This window comes from Ictalurus punctatus, chromosome 13 (genome assembly GCF_001660625.3).
Source record: "Ictalurus punctatus breed USDA103 chromosome 13, Coco_2.0, whole genome shotgun sequence".
Taxonomy (NCBI): Eukaryota; Metazoa; Chordata; class Actinopteri; order Siluriformes; family Ictaluridae; genus Ictalurus; species Ictalurus punctatus.
Window position 1 is genome coordinate 25,556,655 of NC_030428.2, and position 23,086 is coordinate 25,579,740.

Consider the following 23,086-nt stretch of genomic DNA (forward strand, 5'->3'; position numbering starts at 1 on the left):
AGTACATACACCTATAAATACTTTCTCCCTGATATAGCTTAGTATTTTATTTATAATGGACATCCAGCATTCCCAAAGTAGAGTATACAGTATGGACACCTGACCATCAAACCCATATGTTCTTATTGAACATCCAATTGCAGATTTATTCCCCCTTGTGCTGTTAAAATAACCTCTAGTCTTCTGGGAAGGTTTTCCACTATATTTTGGAGCGTGGTTGTGGGGATTTGTGTTCGTTCGGCAATACACAAGAGCATTAGAGATGTTGGGGTGCAGTCGGTGTTCTAGTTCATCCCAAAAGGTGTTCACTGGGGTTGAGGTCAGTTATCATGTCTTCATGGAGATTACTTTACTGCACTGTCATGCTGGAACACGTTTGGGCTCGATGGGAAATTGTAATGCTACAGAAATACAAAGACATCCTATATAATAGTGTGTAACGGTTTGGGGAAGGCCTACATGTGGGTGTGATGGTCAGGTGTTCACAAGGTGTGAAGACATCATGAACTGGAGGATGAGACGCCAATCCATCACAGGGCACCATACACACGATTTCACACACTCATTTACAACCTATGGGCAATTTCACATAGCCAATCCACCTGGCTGCATGTGTTTGGACAGTGGGAAGAAACCAGAGAACCGGGAGGAAACCAACTCATTATTAAAATGATTATATTATATTGTAGCCACCAAATGGGATTTGTTGGCTGGGATTGTGTGTAAAGCTTGAAATCTGATGGGTGGGGGTGGGGGGTGGGGTGCTTCTCAATTGCTAGAATGCCTGATGCCGGAGGTTGGTGACCAGGGGGTGCGCTGTCCTTCGAAAAGTGTATAAAGTTGGACAGTTTAGGACTTGGATTTGCTGTTCTGAGCTTAAACAGGACACTAAATTCGTTAAATTAGGCCGTTCTTCTTGTATTTAATGTAGCTACAGCTAATAGTAGCCTGTGTTCAATAAACATTGAGAGACAAACTTCTGCACCTGTGTGTATGGAAGAAATTACCGTATATATATATATATATATATATATATATATATATATATATATATATATATATATATATATATACATATATATATACATATATATATGCTACATATTAATCAATATTACTCAGAACTATTATCTATTTTGATATGGGTATTTCCTATTTAAATACGATGAGTAATATGTTACAATGCACTATGTATTAATAATCTAAAGAAAGGAACTTTACAATATTTATTATAAGGTTCTTCGAGTTATGAGCTTGTTTGGTCCTGTGAAACGAATGGGTCTAATCCTAACATCAATAACTCAAAAATAAGCTGCCCTACAGCCGAAATAATGTCAACTTGGACCCTCTTAGTGGAAAATTCAGGAATAGAAACACTATGGCTCTAAAACCCTGCTGAAATAAATCTAGCTTGGTCGGATGAGCTGATGATCAGCTGCCAAAACACAGGGTGATCTGGTCAAAGACCATCTTTGGCAACTGGTAAATTATTTTCCGACTTCTTTATAACTTGACTAAAGTGAGCAATAAATGTTTGAGGTTTTCTAATTGCCTCACAGTTGTTATTTTCCTAAAAACATTTTGTCTGTCGTGTTGCGTTAGAAAAACATAATCTAGCATCCTGTTGAGCAGTGCAGTGCACCGTAGCCACCATACGCACTTTTCCTCTTCATTACACTATCACAGTTTTTCCATGATGCATCCACAATGAGTCACATTTCATCAATTCTTAAATATTTTCCTGATTTGATTTATAATGGAGACTCCTAAGTTCCTAAATTAGCCTGTAAAACTGCTAGGGGAGGTCTAGAGTAAACAATAATTTTATGATAGGAATCAAATCTTGGCTGGCTCAGGCTTACTGGGGAGCAAAAAAAAAATCTGCACTGCAGTATTTGTCAGTAACTATATCAAAAACAACAGCCAAATTAAACGGAGCTTGCTGTTCTGCATTACTCTAATGATATTCATAATTTAATTCCACACAGCAAGCTTTTCCATAGCAGTACAGTTAAAATCTTAATGAGCACAAAGCTCAACGGGGCATTGGGGTGTAATACGCTATGCTAGTGTGTGTTACAGTTATCATTAGGCTATAATAACATCTCTTTATGAAATAACATTTGCATAGGAATCTCACATTTCAGTTAACTGTGCTAAAACAGTGAATGGGTGCATTTACTTATTGAGAACAGGAATACAATACAAGAGCCATGGTTATTCATGGGGTTATGAGGGCAGGTTTTTTCATGGCAACATTGAACAGAACTTACATTTAACTACTTTGTACGGAATAAAACACTGGGGGCGTGCTGCAATAGGAAAATAATCAACAACAGGGTAGTGTGATGCAGCCTGAAGCAAAGCAGAGTCACTCTAACAGCCAGTCCTATGGTTTTGTATTCGACTTATACCACAGCAGTTTGCCAGTGATTTTATTTATTTATTTATTTATTTATTTATTTAAGAACAACACAACATAATTTTATAGTATATCTGTTTAGAATTACTTTCAATGTTGTGGAACATCTGTGAGAGAAGTTAGTTCCTGTTATCACTTACGTTATTGCAGTTATAAACAGTCATTCCCTCGTAAGCCTATCTTTTTTTTTTCTCTTTCTTGAATTTAACAAAAACAAACAAACAAACAAACAAATGCAGCTTGTCATGTTACCAAGAAATCAGAAAGAGCAAAACTTACTCCTGCAAAATGCTGACACTGTAGACTCCTTCCGTAAATGTTAAATAAACGTCTCCTTACAGACAACTTCCCTGTATCAACAATTATCTGATTTTATTTGTTAAATAAAACACATTTGAAATATATTTACTATTAACCATTGATTTTTTATTTTTTATTTGGACGTATCTGACATACAAGTCCCCGTGAATGTGCTATTACTACAGAAAAGATAACATATGAGCATGAATGAACACATTTTCAACTGAAAAAGCATCTCAGAATACACAACACATCAAAGCTTGAGGTGGATGGGCTACGACAGCAGAAGACCACATCAGGTTCCACTCCTGTCAGTCAAGAACAAGAATCTGAGGCTATCATGGGCAAGACTCCTCAAGGTTTGATGCTTTGTGCACGCTGAGATGATTTTCTGCTGGTAAGAGTGATCATATGAGTTGCTATATCCTTCCCGGGAGCTCAAATCAATCTGGACATTTTCCTCTGACTGGTGTTGTCAACAAGGCTGTGTCATCAATCACTCAATGTTTTTTGTTTTCTGCACCATTCTGTGTGAAAATCGCAGGACATCAGAAATTTATGAAATACCCAAACCAGATCACAATATTTTCCCCATTCTGATGTTTGATGTGAATATTAACTGAAGCTCTTGACCAGTATCTGCTGATTTTGTGGGTTGTGATGCTGCCATGTGATTGGATGATTAGGAAACCACACAAACATGCAGGGACACAGGTGTTCCTGTTGAATTGGATGGTGAGGATATATTTGTTTGTTTATTTGAATCCGTTATTTTATTTATGTAATCATTATTTTAATGAAGCAAAAATCAGCTAAACTGAAGGATATAATGTATGTATGTATGAACTACGGTGTAATCAGTATAAACCAATCTACACCTACAGATTATTGTATTCAAGTAAATAAATCAAAACGAAAGCACACAATACAAAATTGCAAGATTTTACACAAAAAAACGCCAAAATTGAAACACACACAGATTTCATGTTTTGACAGCTTTATTGTTTCTGTATATTTTTAAAGACAAAAATATATTTTACATTTGGCACCTTAACTCTATGTATATAATACTTTAGAAATAAAGTAATTCAATCCCCAATATAATATAACATTTATAGGGCACACCAGTAGCTATGGTAATGACGCGAGATAAAGGAAGCAGCTTCCGCTTGTTGTATAGATCCACCCCGGAAGTCAAGTTACCGCCATTTTAGGTTTAGGCGCGCGGCGTGCTCGGTTGTGCGTCTTGAGTGGGCTAGCGTTGTTTTTCCTTCCCTTTCTTTTCAGCGCGGTTATATTTACACTTTATCGTTTTAAAAGGTGAGTAAATAGGTGAGTAGCAGAGATGAGTTACGGTAGACCTCCGCCCGACGTTGAGGGCATGACCTCGCTGAAAGTGGACAACCTGACTTACCGAACCTCGCCTGAGACGTTGCGGCGCGTTTTCGAGAAGTACGGCCGCGTCGGAGACGTGTACATCCCGAGAGATCGGTACACGAAGGAGAGCCGCGGGTTCGCCTTCGTGCGCTTCCACGACAAGCGAGACGCCGAGGACGCGATGGACGCCATGGACGGCGCGCTGCTGGACGGACGCGAGCTTCGCGTGCAAATGGCGCGCTACGGCCGACCGCCGGATTCGCACTACGGCCGTCGCGGAGGACCTCCGCGCAGATACGGCGGGTACGGACGGAGGAGTCGCAGGTCAGTGATCCTAATTACAAAATAGCTCGCGAACATGGAGATGGAGGAGGAGGAGGATGATGAAGTTGAGCGAAATGATAGGCCGAAATCCAAATGACTGTTGAATGTGGCCTGTTGAATGTGGCCTGTTTACAAATAATACATTATTCTCACGCAGAATAAAAACTTTGCTGGTTGGTAACAAAGTAAAACTTAATTTAGCGGTTATAATTCTAATTAACACGCTTACGAATATTTTGTGCAGCAAAGGCGCAGTGGAGGCCTTATAAACAAACTCGAGCCTCGGGTTTTCCTGAGGGAGCGATGCGAATAGAACGCTGTCTAGCCGGGTCTCAGTAAACTGCCAGCGCGGTGCAACTGCGGCCTAGTAGGCCCAGCCGTGCTCGAGTTCACTCACAAAATAGCTAATCATTAACTAACACACAAGTTGTACAGTGAGTCAGCGCAAGTGTATTTTTGTGGCAAAATAAACAAACATTGGTGGTTTTATATATTAGTTATAATTCTTTTTCTCATTATTCAATTAGTTATCAAAAACCTTTTAGCTAGTGAAGTTAGCTTGGCAACGCGAAAACAAACGTCACCCCCATGTGACCCGCGCCATATTTTAATCTCTCAGAAGATTTATTGCACAATGCCCTTACATGTTTTCTTTGGCTTATGTGCTCATGAGTGCTGTTTGTTTTCCAGTCGCAGCCCCAGGCGCAGGAGGCACAGCCGTTCCCGCAGCAGGAGTCGCTCCCGCTCCAGAAGCAGATCTCGCTACAGCCGCTCCAGATCCAAGTCCTACTCCCGATCTCGCTCCCGCTCTAAGAGCCGCACACCCCGCAGGAGCAAATCCAAATCTCCTTCCAGGTCCCGATCCAGATCTAAGTCCAAGTCTCCTTCCAGGAGTCGCAGTCCCCGTTCGAACAGAGCGTCCAAATCCAAGTCAAGGTCCAGGTCCAGGAGCAGACCCAAATCCCCCGAGGCCAATGGAGCCACCCAGGAGTCATGAGCGCGAGTTCAGGTAAACACACACGTGCAGGAAAGTGACCTCTGGGTCTTTTATTGTTGAATTTTTTTACTCTTATTAATCAATCCTGAACCAAACATCTAATCTTTCAACAATTACTTCTACACATCTGTAAGAACATCCCCAGATTGCTTTAAATGGTAACGACTTATGCTTTATTTTAAAGTGGGGTTCTTGCACAGGTCTGGGAAATTAAAGGAATGCATTTGTAGAGCTGGAAAACGCTCTACAAACTAGTACATGGCCAAAATGTAGCTGTCCTTTTATTTTCTGTGCAGACTCAGTATGGTTTTTTTAAAAAAAAAGTAAATATTATGAAGCTTTCCTCCTTAAAGAAGGAAAGCTGTATACAATGGGCAAGAACCCAGACAAGTTTATCAGCTGTAACAAGGGAGGGGGATCTAGATATAGCGAATGATGCAGGTGTATTTTGGATTTAGTGCTTTGTGTCATGGCAGTGCTTTAGTGAATTATTTGGGAATGCATGACTATTTATTTAAAAAAAAAACAAAACACGCACACAACCGGAACCCGGTTTCGGATCCACGGAAGGTAAAGCCGTAAGTATTTCTTTATTTGCAACCAATAGATTGTGGGTGGTAAACGTTTTTACCTTAATGTGGAATTCTTTCCTCCAAGCTGCTGATTCCTGTATGCAAAAGAGGAGTTTGGGGGCAGTTTGAGAGCAGTTAGTGTGTGGTCCGACCGTTGGCTGCCTGCTGCTGCTTGGCGGTTGCTATGGAGCAGGTCGGTCTCATTGAGTGTTGAGGTGGTGTTGAGGTACGTTCGAAGGACGACGGACTGAGGCCTTTTTCCATCTTCCTTGTCACACGCCCATAGACGAAAGCAGGACAGAGAACACCCAAAAACAGCAGGATGCTTTCTCAAAGCTCGTGTACAGTCAGCGAAGTACTGAAAATGTTTATGGTTTATTTTCAGCGTTTGCTGACGTCATAACGTCGCTTTCAGAAAGGCATCCCCTACCCCCAGGTTTTGCTCATTTCATTGAGGTTACTCAACACCAATAAGGGTTAATGATTTAATTCGAGCAACTCTACAACAGACTCGTTGCTCACTAGACAAGTGTAAAAGGCTTGCCTTTTTTTTTGGTAAGCACAGGATTTTTTTATTTACAAAAAAATTTTTTTTTTAATTGAAGCTGGCCAAAAGTGAATAGTGCTTAGTCAGCAACCGCTGCTTTTACGGAAATATAGGAACTATACAAGCTTCTCTGTGCTTGTATATTTAAAAATCGTCTACCTTGACTTCTTTAAAACTCACTGACTTTTTTCTTTCCCAGATGATGTCAGATGAATGAGTCTTCATTCCGAGGATCACTTCGAAAGGAAAAGTCCATCTGAGGATTTCTAAATTCACCTTGTCAGACCAAAAGGTTGTTGCAAACTCGGTCTACATCTTTTTAAAACCTTTTTTTTTTTTTTTTTTTGCCTTTGTTTAGTTGACCAGAAATTTCTGTACCGTATTCTGGAGTGTGATCATCTTGAATTGAATATTTGCGCTTAAGTGGATTCTTAGGTGGAAAGTTTTTTTTTTCTCTTTTTTTTTGTTGCTAGTTTGTGCATTTTGTTTAGTACTTGATGTTAAGTAATCGCCCAGCCAATAAAGTAAGTTCATTTTCAATTCATTACGTCTTTTTCTTTAATGCAGTGTGTACTCAAGTCTGTAATGTAATAAAGCTGTTTTTTTTTTTTTCTTTTTTCTCATCTCTGTATGGAAACTCTGGCCAGATGTTTAGCCCTAGCACATGCACGTGTGTCGCAATTTAATAAATTGCTTTCCATGTGAAATCAAAATCACATTCTCTACCTGAATTTGGGGTTTTATTTTTTTCTTGTGTGTTATCTGCTTATTTGGCATATCTGTGATTTTCTAATGCTCTCCCTTGTGTATCTTTTGTGCACTAGGCGCAGTTGCGCAGCAGTTGAGTATTGCTGGTTAGCTGTTAAGGTGGCGTGTTGCAGTGCAGAGTGCTTGGCTGTTTCCAGTATTCTCCTGATTGCTCCCGTGTAACGCCTTGATTTGACGGTTTTTAAAGCTGCAGCAGAATGACCTGCGCGGGTCCTTCCTGCAAACCTTTCGTTCGATAAATTTACGCATTGGGAGGTAGTGCACCAACATTATCACGTCAATTTTCAACGGCAGCATTTTGTTGTTTGTGGAAACGTTCACAGCTGTAAGCTCCATGTGAATGCTAATAAACCTTTTTTTTGTGTTAACGCTTGTAGTGTTGTAATTTTATTAGTGTTGAACATGTTCATTTCGCACAGCTGGAATTAAACATTAGTGTATTGCTTGGACACAGAGCACCAGCACTTGGGATTTCTGGTAAGTATATGGGGTTGAGGAGTCATACCAACATACCTTTTTAAACTAAAACATGTCATCCCACCTAACCCAGAGACCTAATGTTGGGTGGGTTTGACATGCTTGGTTCCTGCCCATGTTTGCGAAGCACCAGTTCTGGCTTGTGTAGTGTCTGAAATGACTGACGGGAAGGGCGTCCAAACACAAGCATCCAGGACCCGAAGTCCGTCTTCCAAACAGGTTTCTCTGTGACTAAACCGTAGTAAAAGGTTTAACCTGTTGGTTTTCTGTCATGTTCTACATATCTTCAGATTATTTGTACAAGTAAGGGAAAAAAGCAACTACTGTGCCTAATACAGATGTAGACAATTTTTGTCCAAGTTTTTCTGGCTTTTTAAAAGAATTCCAGATGTTTTACATGCGCATGGATTATACTAAGATCTGTAGGATGGGTTGGTATAATCAAACTTACCTTGTCAATATAAAACGTTGCTTAGTTTAATATTTCTCCATGAGGGATTGATTAGTGGGTTTTTATTTTTTCCCCCCTCCACATTCCTTGTTTGAAAGTTAAAACCGTTTCCAGTTTAGTAAGTCTTTACCTATCCATCTCCCGATTCTGCTAGCAGATTATGGAAAAGGGTTTATGAATATACATACTTCATTTTCCCCTGTGAGATTGATTTTTGACATCGGTACAACAGCTTTACTGCACTGTGGAAGTGCTAATGTCTTCAGTTTGACTTATTTTAAGCCTTTTTTTAATAGAAGCAAATTTATAGCAAGATTATTTCACTTGAAATTACTGCAGATTACTTTTGTCTTTATAATAACTGAAATTACTATTCGATCAATGTACCTAAATAGTTTTGAGAGGTTTTAGGTGTTACACTGTTTATCTAATTGAATAAGACTTTCTAGGTTATTTTTAGGCTTAAATGTATTTTTTTTTTATTCAACAAACACATTTTGAATGGTTTCCAGCAAGCTCTGGGTCAGAGATTAAATCTTTTCATGATGTAACTTAAGGGTTTTTTATTTTATTAATTTTTTTTATAAAAAGTATAGTTGGCCATAGTGCATCAACGGTGTTTGGGAATGAGGATTTATCAACATTGTGTTTTCACATAATGTGAACTTTTCGGTTTTATTTTGTCAGTTGAACTGCAACTTCAGGTGAGTGGGGTTGAGGTTCTCTGTCTATATATATAATTACCCAAGGTTAACCAACAACTGTAATTTTCATGTCAGTGTAGGTTTTGCTGAATTGTGTGATTGAGTATTTTTAATGAATTACAAACCTAGTTAACCAGTCGGGAGCTAATATAAACTAGCTAGTGTTGGAGTATGTGAGCTAGTGCAGTGGTTTTCAAAGTGGGGGGTGCTGGGTGGGGCTCAACAATTTGTTGTGAAAAATAAATTGTCACTCTCAGACAACCACACACAATCAATTCTTATGTAATGTAAAGATGTAAAATCGAATTATTTATTTTTTTTAAAAAAGGCGGGGGGGGGGGGGGGGGGGGTTATATTCAGAAGTCTGTATTTTTTGTGTGTTTTAAAGACATCTTGCAAAAGGGGGGCCTCGGTCAAATGTTAATGCCATTTGGGGGGCCTTACACCCGAAGAGTTTGGGAACCCCTGACCTAGTGTACAATGCCTTGCCTAAAACGTAGACTACTGTTAATAGTAAATGAATAATTGGGTAAGATTACAACTAATATTTCATTTTCTGATCGACATAAAATACCCTGAGCTTGGGTATACAATTGTGTCTAAAATTTTATAATATTGTGTACAATTAAGTTTTCATACAGTCTAATACATTTTATAGGTAAATATATGTATTACTTCAGTTAAAGCAGAGTTCATTTCATTTAAACGTTTACATTTATTTATATACGTTGCTGTCGTTTTCCTTATTTTGTTTCCTGGAGTGATGAATTCACTTTTTTATTAATTAATTTTAAATTCATTATAAATACATGCTCAAATTCGGTATTAATATCAACAATTCAGTTGTGTATTTCAGCAAATAAACCAGTAAATACATAGATTTGATGAATATCTAGTCTTTAAAATGTAAATTCAGTTTTTATATATCATATATATATATAAATTATATGTGTATTACGTTTTCTATTGGAGGATGCAATTTTCAAGCACGTTCGTGTCACACTTTTCTCTCATGGCTTAGGTTTTACTTTAAAATTGCAATCTACCCTTCTTTCCAAAACGTTTTGCTGGTTTTGTCTAAATGAAGCCATATTTGAATAATATTATATAAAGGTGAATTAGACATTTAGCTTACATTCGAAGTATTAGTTTAAGATTAGAGAATAGAGTGTGTATAAAATGATTGACAAGCCGGTTTATCCAAAACACCTTCCGGACCGGAAGTCCGTTTTCTCAGCGACTTTATACACGTTTGCTAATGCCATATATTAAATTATTATTAGTACTGTTTATTATTATGTTCTACATATGTTTTCAGTTATTTGTACAAATGACGGAGAAAAAAAAATCGACTATCGCGTCTTTAATATTTGTTATCTTACCCTATAGGTAGGTTTGTGGGCTGCGCAGTGACGGGTTGAGTCTGCGCAAACGCTGCGCTTTCACGATGCGCATAAACACCACGCAGGGTTTAGCTCTTGCTCCCGAAGCTGTAGTGTACTTGTTTATTATAGGTAACGGATTGAGCACAAAAAAAACGCATACTAGATCACTAACTTTACCGTTTTCTGTTTACAAAGACAGGAATATAGGCTTCCAAATCCCATATTAGCAATCTGTAGAAATCAACAAAGCACCCATGCTTGGTTTAAAAACAAAAAGAATAAGCTCGACATAAACCTAGCAAGCTCTGCAGCTGTAAAAGTTTATTAGTGAGATTCATGGACGCCTCCATGGACACGTGGTTCATCTGGCTTTCTGTCGTTTTCACGATCCTGGCTGGTTTTCTCACAGCTGTTTTATTGGGAAGAAATCAGTCTGTTTCAGGAAAGACGGATGCAAACCCAGCAGAGGCGTTTCCACCCTGCGGAGAGCAAGAGGAGAGCAGCTCCAAGGTATGCTGACCAGTGTTTATAACCTGCTTATGCAGCCAGATACTTTAATAAAGTCATGTTTCTAGTGGAAGTTTGATCATTCACATGTTAAAAGTGTCTGTCTACTCCTGATGCATGTACTCTATAGGTTTTACAAGCACTCTGAACAGATAAAGGCACACCCTGGTTAATAAGCAAACTCACTTCCTTTATTTCTAAGTTTCTGTTATGCAGTATAACTCATAAAAAGTAGATTTTTATTTAAATCTACTTTTTATGAGTTATAAAATAAACCAATTTAAACACTGACTCGAAGAAAATGTGAATTTAGCCATTAAAAAAGTGTTAGCCCATCTGCTGATGTCATTAATGACATTCTTTATTATTATTATTATTATTATTATTATTATTATTATTATTTTTATTATTATTTTAAAGAATGATTTGGGTAACAGCTTGTACTTTTAACGTAACGTCATCCGTCAATATCATATTCAAGATCACTGAACATACACCCACCATCCTCTTTATTAGGAACACCTGTACTCCTGGACAAAACTGCAGTTCTGTAATCAGCCAATCATGTGGCAGCAGCGCTTAAAACACATAAAATCAGCCGATACAGGTCAAGAGCTTCATGTTCGCATCAAACATCAAAATGGGATTATATTTGAGTGTGAAGCGCCGTTATGTATATTCGGCAGGGCGGGCAAACTTTCTGTGTTTCTTAATGATGTTTATTCATGTTTAATCTAAATATATGAACATACGATGTGTCTCAGGAAGGACTCGCAGGACTCCGTGAACCCCAGGCTGAATCTGAATGTACAGCACAGACGACCGAAGATCTGCCAGACGAGCCCTGTGCGTCGACCCGGCATGAGATTGTCGGGAAAGGTTGTGAGCGAGCCAGGTCAGAGAATGACGAGTCTTCAGGCTCTCCCTCAGGTAAACACGTCTCAAGGTCTAGAAGTGAAAGCTTCGAGTTAGCTTGACTTTAGAGTTTATTTAATCAGTGTCTGGAAAACAGGATCGCGACAGATCTTTGAGCGTTTTCCATAGAAACTTTCGTCGAATTTTAGCATGCTTTGAGGTATCACTCATATATACACGGAGAGTCGTATTCTCTCTAAACCCTTTGAATGCATCTCAGAATGCACAAGAAGTTGAACCTGAAGGTCCATACGCTTCCAGATAGCTTTGTTTTGTTATCAGGGCATGAGGACTTCACGTTCACGTGAAGTCAGTAGCTGCTATGGTGAGTAATTCCCTACGGTTTTCTTCCTAGGAACATTTTCGCACCTGAAAGACATTTGCATTTCTCACCTTCGTGATGCCACCGCTGATTAAATGCGTTTTCCTTATTGGTTATTGCTCTGAAGCTGGATTGGCTTTTCCAGACACTCAAAGCACTTTACACAGTATGGGGGAGGGGCGATGTCCTCAACCCCCACCAGTGTGTAGCGTCCACCTGGATGATGTGACGGCAGCAATAGTGCACCAGATCTCCCATCACACACCAGCTATAAGTGGAGAGGAGAGTAATGTAGCTAATTCAGAGATGTGGATTATTAGGAGCCATGATAGAGAAAGGCCGATGAGGGAATTTCACCAGGACACCGGGGTTCCACCCCTACTCTTTTACGATAAGTGTCCTGGGATTTTTAATGACCACGGAGAGTCAGGACCTCGGTTTAACATCTCACCCGAAAGACGGTGTTGTTAGTATGGTGACGTTTAGGCTGTCCATGTGGGGCCGTTCTCAGCAGCAGCGAGTACATATTTGTATTGCTGTGTTATTCTGAATTTGCACTTACATGGTGTTGGAAGTAGATGGTGCCGAAGTTCCATCAACACACTCGGCGCACAGATTTTCCTGGCCGCTGATCAACACTTGTTTGTATTCAGGGCGTAATCCTCAGCTTTCCACACAATACATTATGAGAATCTCGACCGAGGCGGTACTACAAAAAAAGTACCAGGTACTATCCACAGTGCAAAGCCCCCAAAAAGCGAGCCGAGTCGAGCCGGGCCGTACAGAGGAAAAGCGCCATTAGATTCTTAAAGCAACAATTCAGTATTTGACTTTATATATCTCTACAGTGCCTTCCACCAATATGTAATATTGGCACCTTTGGTAAATATGAGCAAAGAAGGCTTTGAAAAATTGTCCTTATTGAGTAACCTTTTGATCTTTTGTTTAGAAAATTCACAAAAATACTCCGCTCTCATGGATAGCAAACAATTGCACACAAAAAACAGGTTTATCCAAAAAAAAAAAATCTTCAAAATATTAGTGGATTAGTTGACTTTTTCCGATGATGGTATATAATATCAATATATAATGGATTAAATAAATTCTTATCAGTACTATTTGAATGATAAATGTTGCCATGATTAGTTTCAGTCATTGTCTTACATCGATGCATCGACCCTAATAATAATAATAGTAAATTTTATTTTTAAAAAGTGCCTGTCATGACACCAAAGGTCACTTCACAAATACAATTCATGAAACACTAAAACACTATTTTATTTATATATATATATATATATATATATAAAATACACCTCGTGTGTGTTTTGTCCTTAAAAAAGCTCTTGTGTGTAACAGAGGCTTAAGCCATTGATATGCTGTTATTGGAGGGAGGGAGGGAGGGAGGGAGGGAGGGAGGGAGGGAGGGAGAGAGAGAGAGAGAGAGAGAGAGAGAGAGAGAGAGAGAGAGAGAGAGAGAGAGAGAGAGAGAGAGAGAGAGAGAGAGAGAGAGAGAGAGAGAGAGAGAGAGAGAGAGAGAGAATGAATGAATGAATGAATGAATGAATGAATGAATGAATGAATGAGAATAGTAGTTCCACCTGAGTTCAGTGTTTTAACATTTCATGCCGATAATATAAAAATAGAACAAACAAACAAATAAATATCGATAGGCCTACTTGTTCACAGGGTTTCTCTTTTTTTTTTAAACTGTAGGAAATACAACGAATAAATAAATATTGATACTTGTTCACTGGGTTGTCTGCCTCATTACTTCCATCACACCTGCTCTCTCACGCTCTCTCTCTCACGCTCTCGCTCGCTCTCTCCCTCCAATAAATCAAACTTCTCTTTTGCCTTGTCACTGCGCAATGGTGTGCATTATTTTTATAGCATGCACTTATAAAAGAGTAAATGTTTATAATCGTTTTATCTGATGTCACGCAGAAGATGATGGCTTCTCTTTTGAGTCTGGTATGTTCCTTCATGTTGTCTCAGGGAGGGTTTCCTCCCTGCCATCGCCTCTCCATTGTTTGTGAAAGATTTGAGACTATATACAAATGTCCATATATCCGGCTGCTTTGCGATTCTGTCTATCCTGTTTAACAGATATCCATCCTCATGCTGGAGAGGACAGAATTTCCATACATGTGCCTGTTAAATATCTCTGCTCAGTAATGGTGTCAATAAGTCAGTAAAATATTATATATACGTGTGTATGTGTATGTATATATATGTGTATGTATATATATGTGTATGTATATATATATAAATATATATATATATATATATATATATATATATATATATATATATATATATATATGTATATATGTGTGTATATATATATATATATATATATATATATATATATATATATATATGTATATGTATATATATATATATATATATATATATATATATATATATATATATATATATATATATGTATATGTATATATATATATATATATATATATATATATATATATATATATATATATCTCAGGAGCCGTCTTCAGGCATGTCACCTGGCCACGTTTTTTTTCTTCTATTTAATATTTAGATTTTAAACGTATTCAGGTTGCCGTCCTACTGGTATTTTTAGTTTTATAGGCTTGTGGTATACTACACTTGTAAAATAAATAAAATATTCGTCAGAGAAACGTGCAACTGTCTTTCCCACAGCGTTTCACTTTTTTCTCAACCCAGAAACCATTAGGGTCTGTAAACCTCTGCACTCAATCAGATAACTGATACTGACTGATAAGAGTAAGATACATGCTAGCTTTCCTTTAGTTCTTTAAATATTTTTCTCTGTTTTTTCCCCTCGTTAGCTTTGCCTTTGTTTCGCAGTTTTCTCTGTAGGTCCAGCGTTCTGAGGTTTTCCTCTTTTGCTTATCAGTTTTATATTGATATGAATACATAGGTTAATGCAAAATGCAGTGGCAGATGGTGTCAGTGGTGGAGAATAGTTTCAGTTGCTGTCTGGTTAAACATAAACATAGATAAGCAAAAAATATCTGCGTCACATGCAGTAAAATATGTGTTTAAAGATGATTAAAGCCTGAATGCCATATTCAGTGTGATGCAGAGGTAAATAGCTATTGTGCCAATATTATGTTCCCACCTTCATGTAAAATATATCCATTGTCTCGAATAACGGGTGTTTTAGTTTTAGCATTAAAGTCTTACAAAAGCACCTTTTTAAAAATGTTAAATATTTCACGTCTAAAATGTGAATGTGATGATCCTATCATAAACTAAATGAACAAAATCTTATCTGGATTGTTCATCTGTTGGCATGGACTTTGATCTGTATTTTGCAGAAATGATATTTAAGCTAGAAGCATAGAGTCTAGACCAGAGGCTCACAACCTTTTATGACTAAAGCCCCCCAAGCCTCCCTTATCATGTGGCATGTCCCAACCAACCCCCCCCCCCCCCCCCCCCTATTGGAGGAGACAGGTATAAACCAGGTATAATGATTATCTATCTATATCTATATCTCTCTCTCTCTCTCTCTCTCTCTCTCTCTCTCTATATATATATATATATATATATATATATATATATATATATATATATATATATATATATATATATATATATATATATATATATATATATATAAATAATGGGAATGCGGGGTTTTTCATTTATGCACACTCTATTTGAAAAGCAATAAAATACACCAAGTACCCAAATAATGCCCTGTCTGTGTTTTTTTATTTTTTTTTATTAAATTAAAAAAAAAAATTTTTTTCCTTTCTTGAAAAAATTTTTGTGTCCCCCCCCCATTATGGGACCCACTGGTCCAGGGTGTTCTTTAAGGTAAACATGTTTGTAGAACACTCAGTACTTCTTAGTCAATAATGGCCAAAAAAAACCTGTCTTGTTGGACACGCCCAAGCAGGGCATATGAGTTCACAGTAATATCACAACATTAAACAGCAAGAAAACTTGCACAGTGCCATATTCGTAAATGAGGTCCATGTTCCTGAACAGTGGAAAGAAAGAAAGAAACAAAAACTCTAGTAGGTGTTAAGGGTAACTCAGTTCCTGTATCTGTTTCGGTATCTTTTATCTGTTTAACCCTCCAAACATCTGTGTTCATTTTTGGGTTTAAACTGAAAATGGACACAGACCACTTTTTGAAAAAGTGTGTGTATTTATTTAGTTATTTATTTAGCCCCCAAACGCCATTCTTATGCAGTTATTTTGTTGTACCTGCCTGTGACATGTGGTAGTGACTTTAGTTAGTCTATTTCCCAAAATATTAAACCACTGGAGCCCTGACCTGGCAGTTACGATAAGGATGAATGAATGCTATAATGTTTACATTCATGTTAATGGTTATTCTTTGTCCCCTGCTTGCTCACACCCACAGGTTTCATTTGTGACCTATTGCTCGTATGAAAGAACAAACCTCCCACTCACATGATGTTCAACACTGAAGAAATGACACTTTGCTACAATGTAAAGTAGTGAGTGTACAGCTTGTGTAACAGTGTAAGTTTGCCGTCCCCTCAAAATAACTCAACACACAGCCATTAATGTCTAAACCGCTGGCAACAAAAGTGAGTACACCCCTAAGTGAAAATGTCCAAATTGGGCCCAATTAGCCATTTTCCCTCCCCGGTGTGATGTGACTTGTTAGTGTTACAAGGTCGCAGGTGTGTTAAATTTGGTGTCCTCGCTCTCACACGCCCTCGTTGGAACTGGAAGTTCAACATGGCACTTCATGGCAAAGAAAACTCTGTGGATCTGAAAAAAAGAATTGTTGTTCTACATAAAGATGGCCTAGGATATAAGAAGATTGCAAAGACCCTGACACTGAGCTGCAGCACGGTGGCCAAGACCATACAGCGGTTTAACAAGACCGGTTCCACTCAGAAAAGGCCGAGTGCATGTGCTCAGCGTCATATCCAGAGGTTGTCTTTGGGAAATAGACATATGAGTGCTGCCAGCATTGCTGCAGAGGTTGAAGGGGTGGGGGGTCAGCCTGTCAGTGCTCAGACCATACGCCGCACACTGCATCAAATTGATCTGCATGGCTGTCGTCCCAGAAGGAAGCCTCTTCTAAAGATGATGCACAAGAAAGCCTGCAAACAGTTTGCTGAAGACAAGCAGACTAAGGACATGGATTACTGGAACCATGTCCTGTTGTCTGATGAGACCAAGATAAACTTATTTGTTCAGATGATGTCAAGCGTGTGTGGCGGGAACCAGGTGAGGAGTACAAATACAAGTGTGTCTTGTCTGCAGTCAAGCATGGTGATGGGAGTGTCATGGTCTGGGGCTGCATGAGTGCTGCCGGCACTAGGGAGCTATAGTTCATTGAGTGAACCAAGAATGCCAACATGTACTGTGACATACTGAAGCAGAGCATGATCCCCTCCCTTCGGAGACTGGGCCGCAGGGCAGTATTCCAGCATGATAACGACATCAAACACACCTCCAAGACGACCACTGCCTTGCTAAAGAAGCTGAGGGTGAAGGTGATGGACTGGCCAAGCATGCCTCCAGACCTAAACCCTATTGAGCATCTGTGGGGCATCCTCAAACGGAAGGTGGAGGAGCACAAGGTCTCTAACATCCACCAGCTCTGTGATGTCATCATGGAGGAGTGGAAGAGGACTCCAGTGGCTACCTGTGAAGCTCTGGTGAACTCCATGCCCAAGAGGGTTAAGGCAGTGCTGGAAAATAATGGTGGCCACACTTTGGGCCCAATTTGGACATTTTCACTTAGGGGTGTACTGTTTACACTGTTACACAAGGTGTACACTCACTACTTTCCATTGTAGCAAAGTGTCATTTCTTCAGTGTTGTCACATGAAAAGATCTCATCAAATATTTACAAAAATGGGAGTGGTGTACTCACTTTTGTGAGATACTATATGTATGTGTGGGTGTGTGTTGGGGTCAAAAAATGGGGTCATTTTTTGTATGTATGTATGTATGTATGTGTGTGTGTGTGTGTGTGTGTGTGTGTGTGTGTGTGTGTGTGTGTGTGTGTGTGTGTGTGTGTGTGTGTGTGTGCCAATGATAGTTTAAAAACATCCGATGGTCAGGGCAGATTATATCCTGTCAGTCAAAAGAGGGCGGGAAAAAAAACATGGATTTCATGCTGTGTGTAAAGATGATGTCTCTTGTGTGGAACGATGACAAAACTGCTGTTTGTAATCTCTGTAATCTCTTCACTGCTAAAATTTTACACCGGACGCTGCAGCATTGAAGTGGGAGTTTCAGTGGTGAATCTGTTTTAGCGCTGCTTGAGCTGCTCGCGCCGAATTAAAGCACCAGTACACTGCTGAAAGATTTAAATGAAGATGAGTTGACAAAAGTATATATTACACAGAAACATATATTTGTAGAGTATATTTCATATCCAGAAATGCTTTTGTTTGTGGTGAGTGAGTGTGAGACTAACAGGAGGGTTTTTAGAATTCAGTCAATGTTAATATGAATTAATAATATTCAATAAGTTAATAATCTTACTTTAATCTTCAGAATCGAGTTCATGTGTTAATGTTAATTAGAGTAGTGTGTTTTCTGTTGGTGAGACCAGTTACTGTGGAACAACTTGTTGAAATGGAGAGAATAAAGTTTTTATTTGCATTTCTTTCAGAATTGTGGTAATTATTATTCATTTAAAAGAAGGCATAAAAGGCAGAACTATCGGTATCGGCTGATATCACTGAATAATCGCTTATCAGTATCGGCTGAGAGATTTAGTATCGGTGCCTCTCTTATTCATTCAAATTCAAATTTTATTGGTCATATACACACAACTGTACCCAGTGTGATATGCAAAATGCCGCTCAACTGATTTAAGGTCTGGTGATTGACAGGGTCACCAGCCAGTATATATAAATATAATTGTATGTGTGTGTGTGTGTGTGTTACAGTAAACAGGATGGGTGATGAGGATCAGACCCTAAGGTACATGCCGGGTATGTTGCGGACGAGCCAGCTTGAGAAGATGATGAGTAAAGAAGAGCTGGAGGAAGAACAGAGGTAGACATTTCTCCCTCTTTGTCTCTGTCTCTGTCTCTCTCTCTCTCTCTCTCTCTCTCTCTCTCTCTCTCATATGCATTATTCTGTGCACACACTAAAATTCAAACACCTTGCTGTAAGAGTGTGTGAATAGTAGAACTCAACAACACCAGTTTCACTGGTGGAGTGCATTTCAGATTTTCATATGTTCATAACTGGAGCAAAAATTCATTTGCACATTTAAGATCTCAAGCTTTTTTATGATCTCTTTTTAGTTGTGCTTCATTAAACATTTTTGCTTAAGTAAACTTCCTTTGATGTAGGAAAAAAAAATGCTCTAAAAAAATAAAGTTACAGTGCCCTTTTGATCTTTTGTTAAGGGCGCACGGTGGCTTAGTGGTTAGAACAGTCACCTCACACCGCCAGGGTTGGGGGCTCGATTCCCTCCGTAGCCCTGTGTGTGCGGAGTTTGCATGTTCTCCCTGTGCTACGGGGGTTTCCTCCGGGTACTCCGCTTTCCTCCTCTGGTTCAAAGACATGCATGGTAGGCTGATTGGCGTGTCCAAAGTGTCCGTAGTGTATGAATGGGTGTGTGAGTGTGTATGTGATTGTGCCCTGCGATGGATTGGCACCCTGTCCAGGGTGTACCCCGCCTTGTGCCCCATGCTCCCTGGGATAGACTCCAGGTTTCCCCGTGACCCTGAAGGAAGGATAAGCGGTATAGAAGATAGATGGATCTTTTGTTAAAAAAAATCACAAAAATACTCTGCTCTCATGGATATCAGACAATTGTAAACACAACACAGGTTTATCCCCAAAAAATCTTTGTTAAATATAGTTGTGCACCCATTATTGGTGCCCTTTTAGTCAGTACTTTGTGCTACCTCTTTTTGCCAAGATAACAGCTCTGAGTCTTCTCCTATAATGCCTGATGAGGTTGGAGAATACATGGCGAGGGATCTGAGAGCGTTCCTCCATACAGAATCTCTCCAGATCCTTCACATTTTGAGGTCCACGCTGGAGGACTCTCCTCTTCAGTTCACCCCACAGGTTTTCTATGCGGTTCAGGTCAGGGGACTGGGATGGTCATGGCAGGAGCTTGATTTTGTGGTCAGTAAACCATTTTTGTGTTGATTTTGATGTATGTTTTGGATCATTGTCCTGCTGGAAGATCCAACCACGGCCCATTTTCAGCTGTCTGGCAGAGGCAGTCAAGTTTTCATTTAATATCTGTTGATATTTGATAGCGTCCATGATGCCATGTATCCTAACAAAATGTCCAGGTCCTCTGGCAGAAAAACAGCCACAAAACATTAAAGATCCTCCTCCATATTTAACTGTGGGCATGAGGTACTTTTCCATATGGCTACCTCTCTGTGTGCACCAAAACCACCTCTGGTGTTTATCACCAAAAACCTCTATTTTGCTTCCATCTGACCATAGAACCCGATCCCATTTGAAGTTCCAGTAGTGTCGGCAAACTGAAGACACTCGAGTTTGTTTTTGGATGAGAGTAGATGCTTTTTTCTTGAAACCCTTCCAAACAACTTGTGGTGATGTACAACCCCAATTCTGAAAAAGTTGGGACAGTATGAAAAATGCTGCAAAAAAAGAGCCTCCAAAAAGGCCTTGTCCTTCAAGAGCAAGGATGGGTCGAGGCTCGCCAATCTGCCAACAGAATCCAACACTTTGAGAACAACATTCCCCAAAGACAAATCGGTAGCATTTGGGGTATTTTACCTTCTACAGTGCACAATATAATTAAAAGATTGAAGGAATCCGGTCAAATCTTGGTGCGTAAAGGGCAAAGCTGAAAACCACTTCTGAACACGTGTGATCTCCGATCCCTCAGACGTCACTGTGTTAAAAACCCTCATGAGTCTGTAATGGATATCCTGACATGGGTTCGGGAATTCTTAGGTAAACCTTTGTCAGTCGACACCATTCGCCGCTGCATCCACAGATACAGGTTAAGGCTTTACTATGCAACGCATAGTACATCAACACTGTCCGGAAGCACCGCTGACTTCTCTGGGTCGGGCTCGTCTGAGATGGACAGTAGCACAGTGGAATCTTGTTTTGTGGTCCGACGAGTCGACATTTCAAATAGTTTTTGTACAAAACAGCCGTCATGTTCTCCGGGCCAAAGAGTAAAAAGGACCATCTGAGCTGTTATCAGCATCAGGTCCAAAACCCAGTGTCTGTCATGGTATGGGGGCGTGTCAGTGCACATAGCATGGGGAACTTACACATCTGTGAGGGCAGCATTAATGCAGAAAGATATTTTGCCGGATTACAAGCGCATGGTTGCGTAAGCAGAGAGTGCGGGTGCGAGCATGGCCTGCCTGCAGTCCTGACCTGTCTCCCGTTGAGAATGTGTGGTGCATTATGAAGCGCAAAATAAGGCGACAAAGGCCCTGTACAGTTGTGCAGCTGAAGAAATGCATAATGGATGAATGGGGGGAAAATTCCGTTTGCTAAATTTAACCAACTGGTGTCTTCACTCAGCGTCCAAACACTTAAGTGTTATTAAAAGAAAATCTAATGTTACACAGCGGTAAACAGTCGACTGTCCCAACTTTTTTAGTGTGTGCTGTAGTCATCAAATTTGAAATGAGTGTATATTTTCAACATTTAATTAAATTCACAAATTAAAACATCAAATAATGTCTTAATCATGTGTTTTCAATATAGTACAGGGTCAAGTGAACTATCAAATGACTCTTTTGGTTTTTTTCCTTTTTCCATACTGTCCCAACTTTTTCAGAATTGGGGTTGTGCTTCATAGGTGTACACCTATATTTAACATATATATATATATATATATATATAACCCTGAAGAAGAGTGGAGAGAAGCTCAGTTGAATAGGTGTTTATGAATAAATGTGATTCTGAAAGCAGAAAGGTTTAGTGTAGTAAAATTAGGTTGGATGATGAGGATAGTTTAAGTCTCGTTAACCTACGTTATAATCTTGAGACACAGAAAACTGCAGCATCTCCACTGTGCTGTTTCAACACGTGTACTTTGCACATCGTGCTGTTTTGAAAAGAGTGAATATTGCATGTTGTCAGAACTTCATCTTAAGTGGTTGAAGAAGCACCAGGCTTTACAAAACAAGGACATCTGTAGTACCAAAACCCTTTTGTTCAGAAGTTCTACTGTACAGAGATTTATATGTGAGAGGAACAGATGTGTAAAATGAAATTTAGCTTTAGCTTACGTCTTAGCCATATGAGCAATGAGCAAAGAAAGGTGCTGCAAACAAATCCCTTTGTAAATATGAAACGCCTCTAAATGACAGACTTAAACTGCTCGTAATGAATTTTTTTGCGCAGGTAAGAGTGTAAACAATGTCATTTCCACACCGCCTATTAGCGATATTGGTCTCACAATGGACCTTCTGTTAAAATCGCCCGTACACTGTCCGTTTCTCATGTCTCTACGTGTTTCTTGAACGTGTTCGTTTCAGAGTTCAGCGGGAGCAGCTCGCTGCAATCTTCAAGCTGCTTCGAGAAAACCAGGACACATTCGGGGAGGTGACGGAGAAAGACATGGAGGAACAGCTTAAGCTTTACTCTGTCTAAAAGAACTGCACCAAGCACTGGTCTGCCATCACCGAAATGGAAAGTTGACACTATTACTCACGGTTGCTGCTGTTCAGAAGTGGGGTTGAGGGGTGGAGTTTCCCGCATGAACGGCATGAAAATAATTCTGTCTGTAACGATGTGAGGAAAAACTGGGTAATTAATGAAGCTCAATGTGTCTTAGACTTACACTGGACACATATTAACAACCTTGTTAATTAGGTATAGATGTAGTAATTATCTATGTATATATCTTCGTGTATATATATATATATATATATATATATATATATATATATATATATATATATATATATATATATATATATATACACACATACATACACACACACACCACACACATACAGTGGGGTAAATAAGTATTTGATGCATCAACATTTTTTTGTAAATTATATTTCCAGTGAGGTTATTCA

At 39.2% G+C, this 23,086-nt stretch overlaps 2 protein-coding genes across 5 annotated transcripts; both read left to right on the forward strand.

Annotated features, from left to right (window-relative positions):
* The first annotated feature begins 3,916 nt into the window (after positions 1-3,916).
* srsf2a (serine and arginine rich splicing factor 2a) lies at positions 3,917-7,675 on the forward strand. 4 transcript variants are annotated; one of them, XR_006983508.2, is made up of 4 exons: positions 3,917-4,423; positions 5,114-5,432; positions 6,739-6,831; positions 7,364-7,675. XR_006983508.2 is itself a non-coding variant. In XM_017483960.3 (3 exons), the coding sequence occupies exons 1-2, from the start codon at positions 4,068-4,070 to the stop codon at positions 5,418-5,420; spliced, it is 663 nt and encodes a 220-aa protein (XP_017339449.1). In that variant the 5' UTR covers positions 3,917-4,067; the 3' UTR covers positions 5,421-5,432; positions 6,739-7,675. The 4 variants fall into 4 exon arrangements, 2 of the variants coding, with proteins under 2 accessions (XP_017339449.1, XP_017339447.1); XR_001814418.3 differs by having other exon boundaries at positions 5,114-6,831; XM_017483960.3 differs by having other exon boundaries at positions 6,739-7,675.
* Positions 7,676-10,398: 2,723 nt separating this feature from the next.
* LOC108273500 (matrix-remodeling-associated protein 7) lies at positions 10,399-22,939 on the forward strand. The gene is made up of 4 exons (XM_017482770.3): positions 10,399-10,834; positions 11,596-11,761; positions 18,980-19,088; positions 22,538-22,939. Exons 1-4 carry the CDS (start codon positions 10,661-10,663, stop codon positions 22,650-22,652), a joined length of 564 nt encoding a protein of 187 aa, XP_017338259.1. The 5' UTR covers positions 10,399-10,660; the 3' UTR covers positions 22,653-22,939.
* Positions 22,940-23,086: the final 147 nt, after the last annotated feature.

Excerpts from the sequence above, each read along its gene's own strand:
- LOC108273500 (XM_017482770.3), top strand. The coding sequence starts at position 10,661 with ATGGACGCCTCCATGGACACGTGGTTCATCTGGCTTTCTGTCGTTTTC. Across the intron at positions 10,835-11,595 it reads AAGAGGAGAGCAGCTCCAAG|GAAGGACTCGCAGGACTCCG; the intron begins GTATGCTGACCA and ends GATGTGTCTCAG. Across the intron at positions 11,762-18,979 it reads GTCTTCAGGCTCTCCCTCAG|TAAACAGGATGGGTGATGAG; the intron begins GTAAACACGTCT and ends TGTGTGTTACAG.
- srsf2a (XM_017483958.3), top strand. The coding sequence starts at position 4,068 with ATGAGTTACGGTAGACCTCCGCCCGACGTTGAGGGCATGACCTCGCTG. Across the intron at positions 4,424-5,113 it reads TACGGACGGAGGAGTCGCAG|TCGCAGCCCCAGGCGCAGGA; the intron begins GTCAGTGATCCT and ends TTTGTTTTCCAG.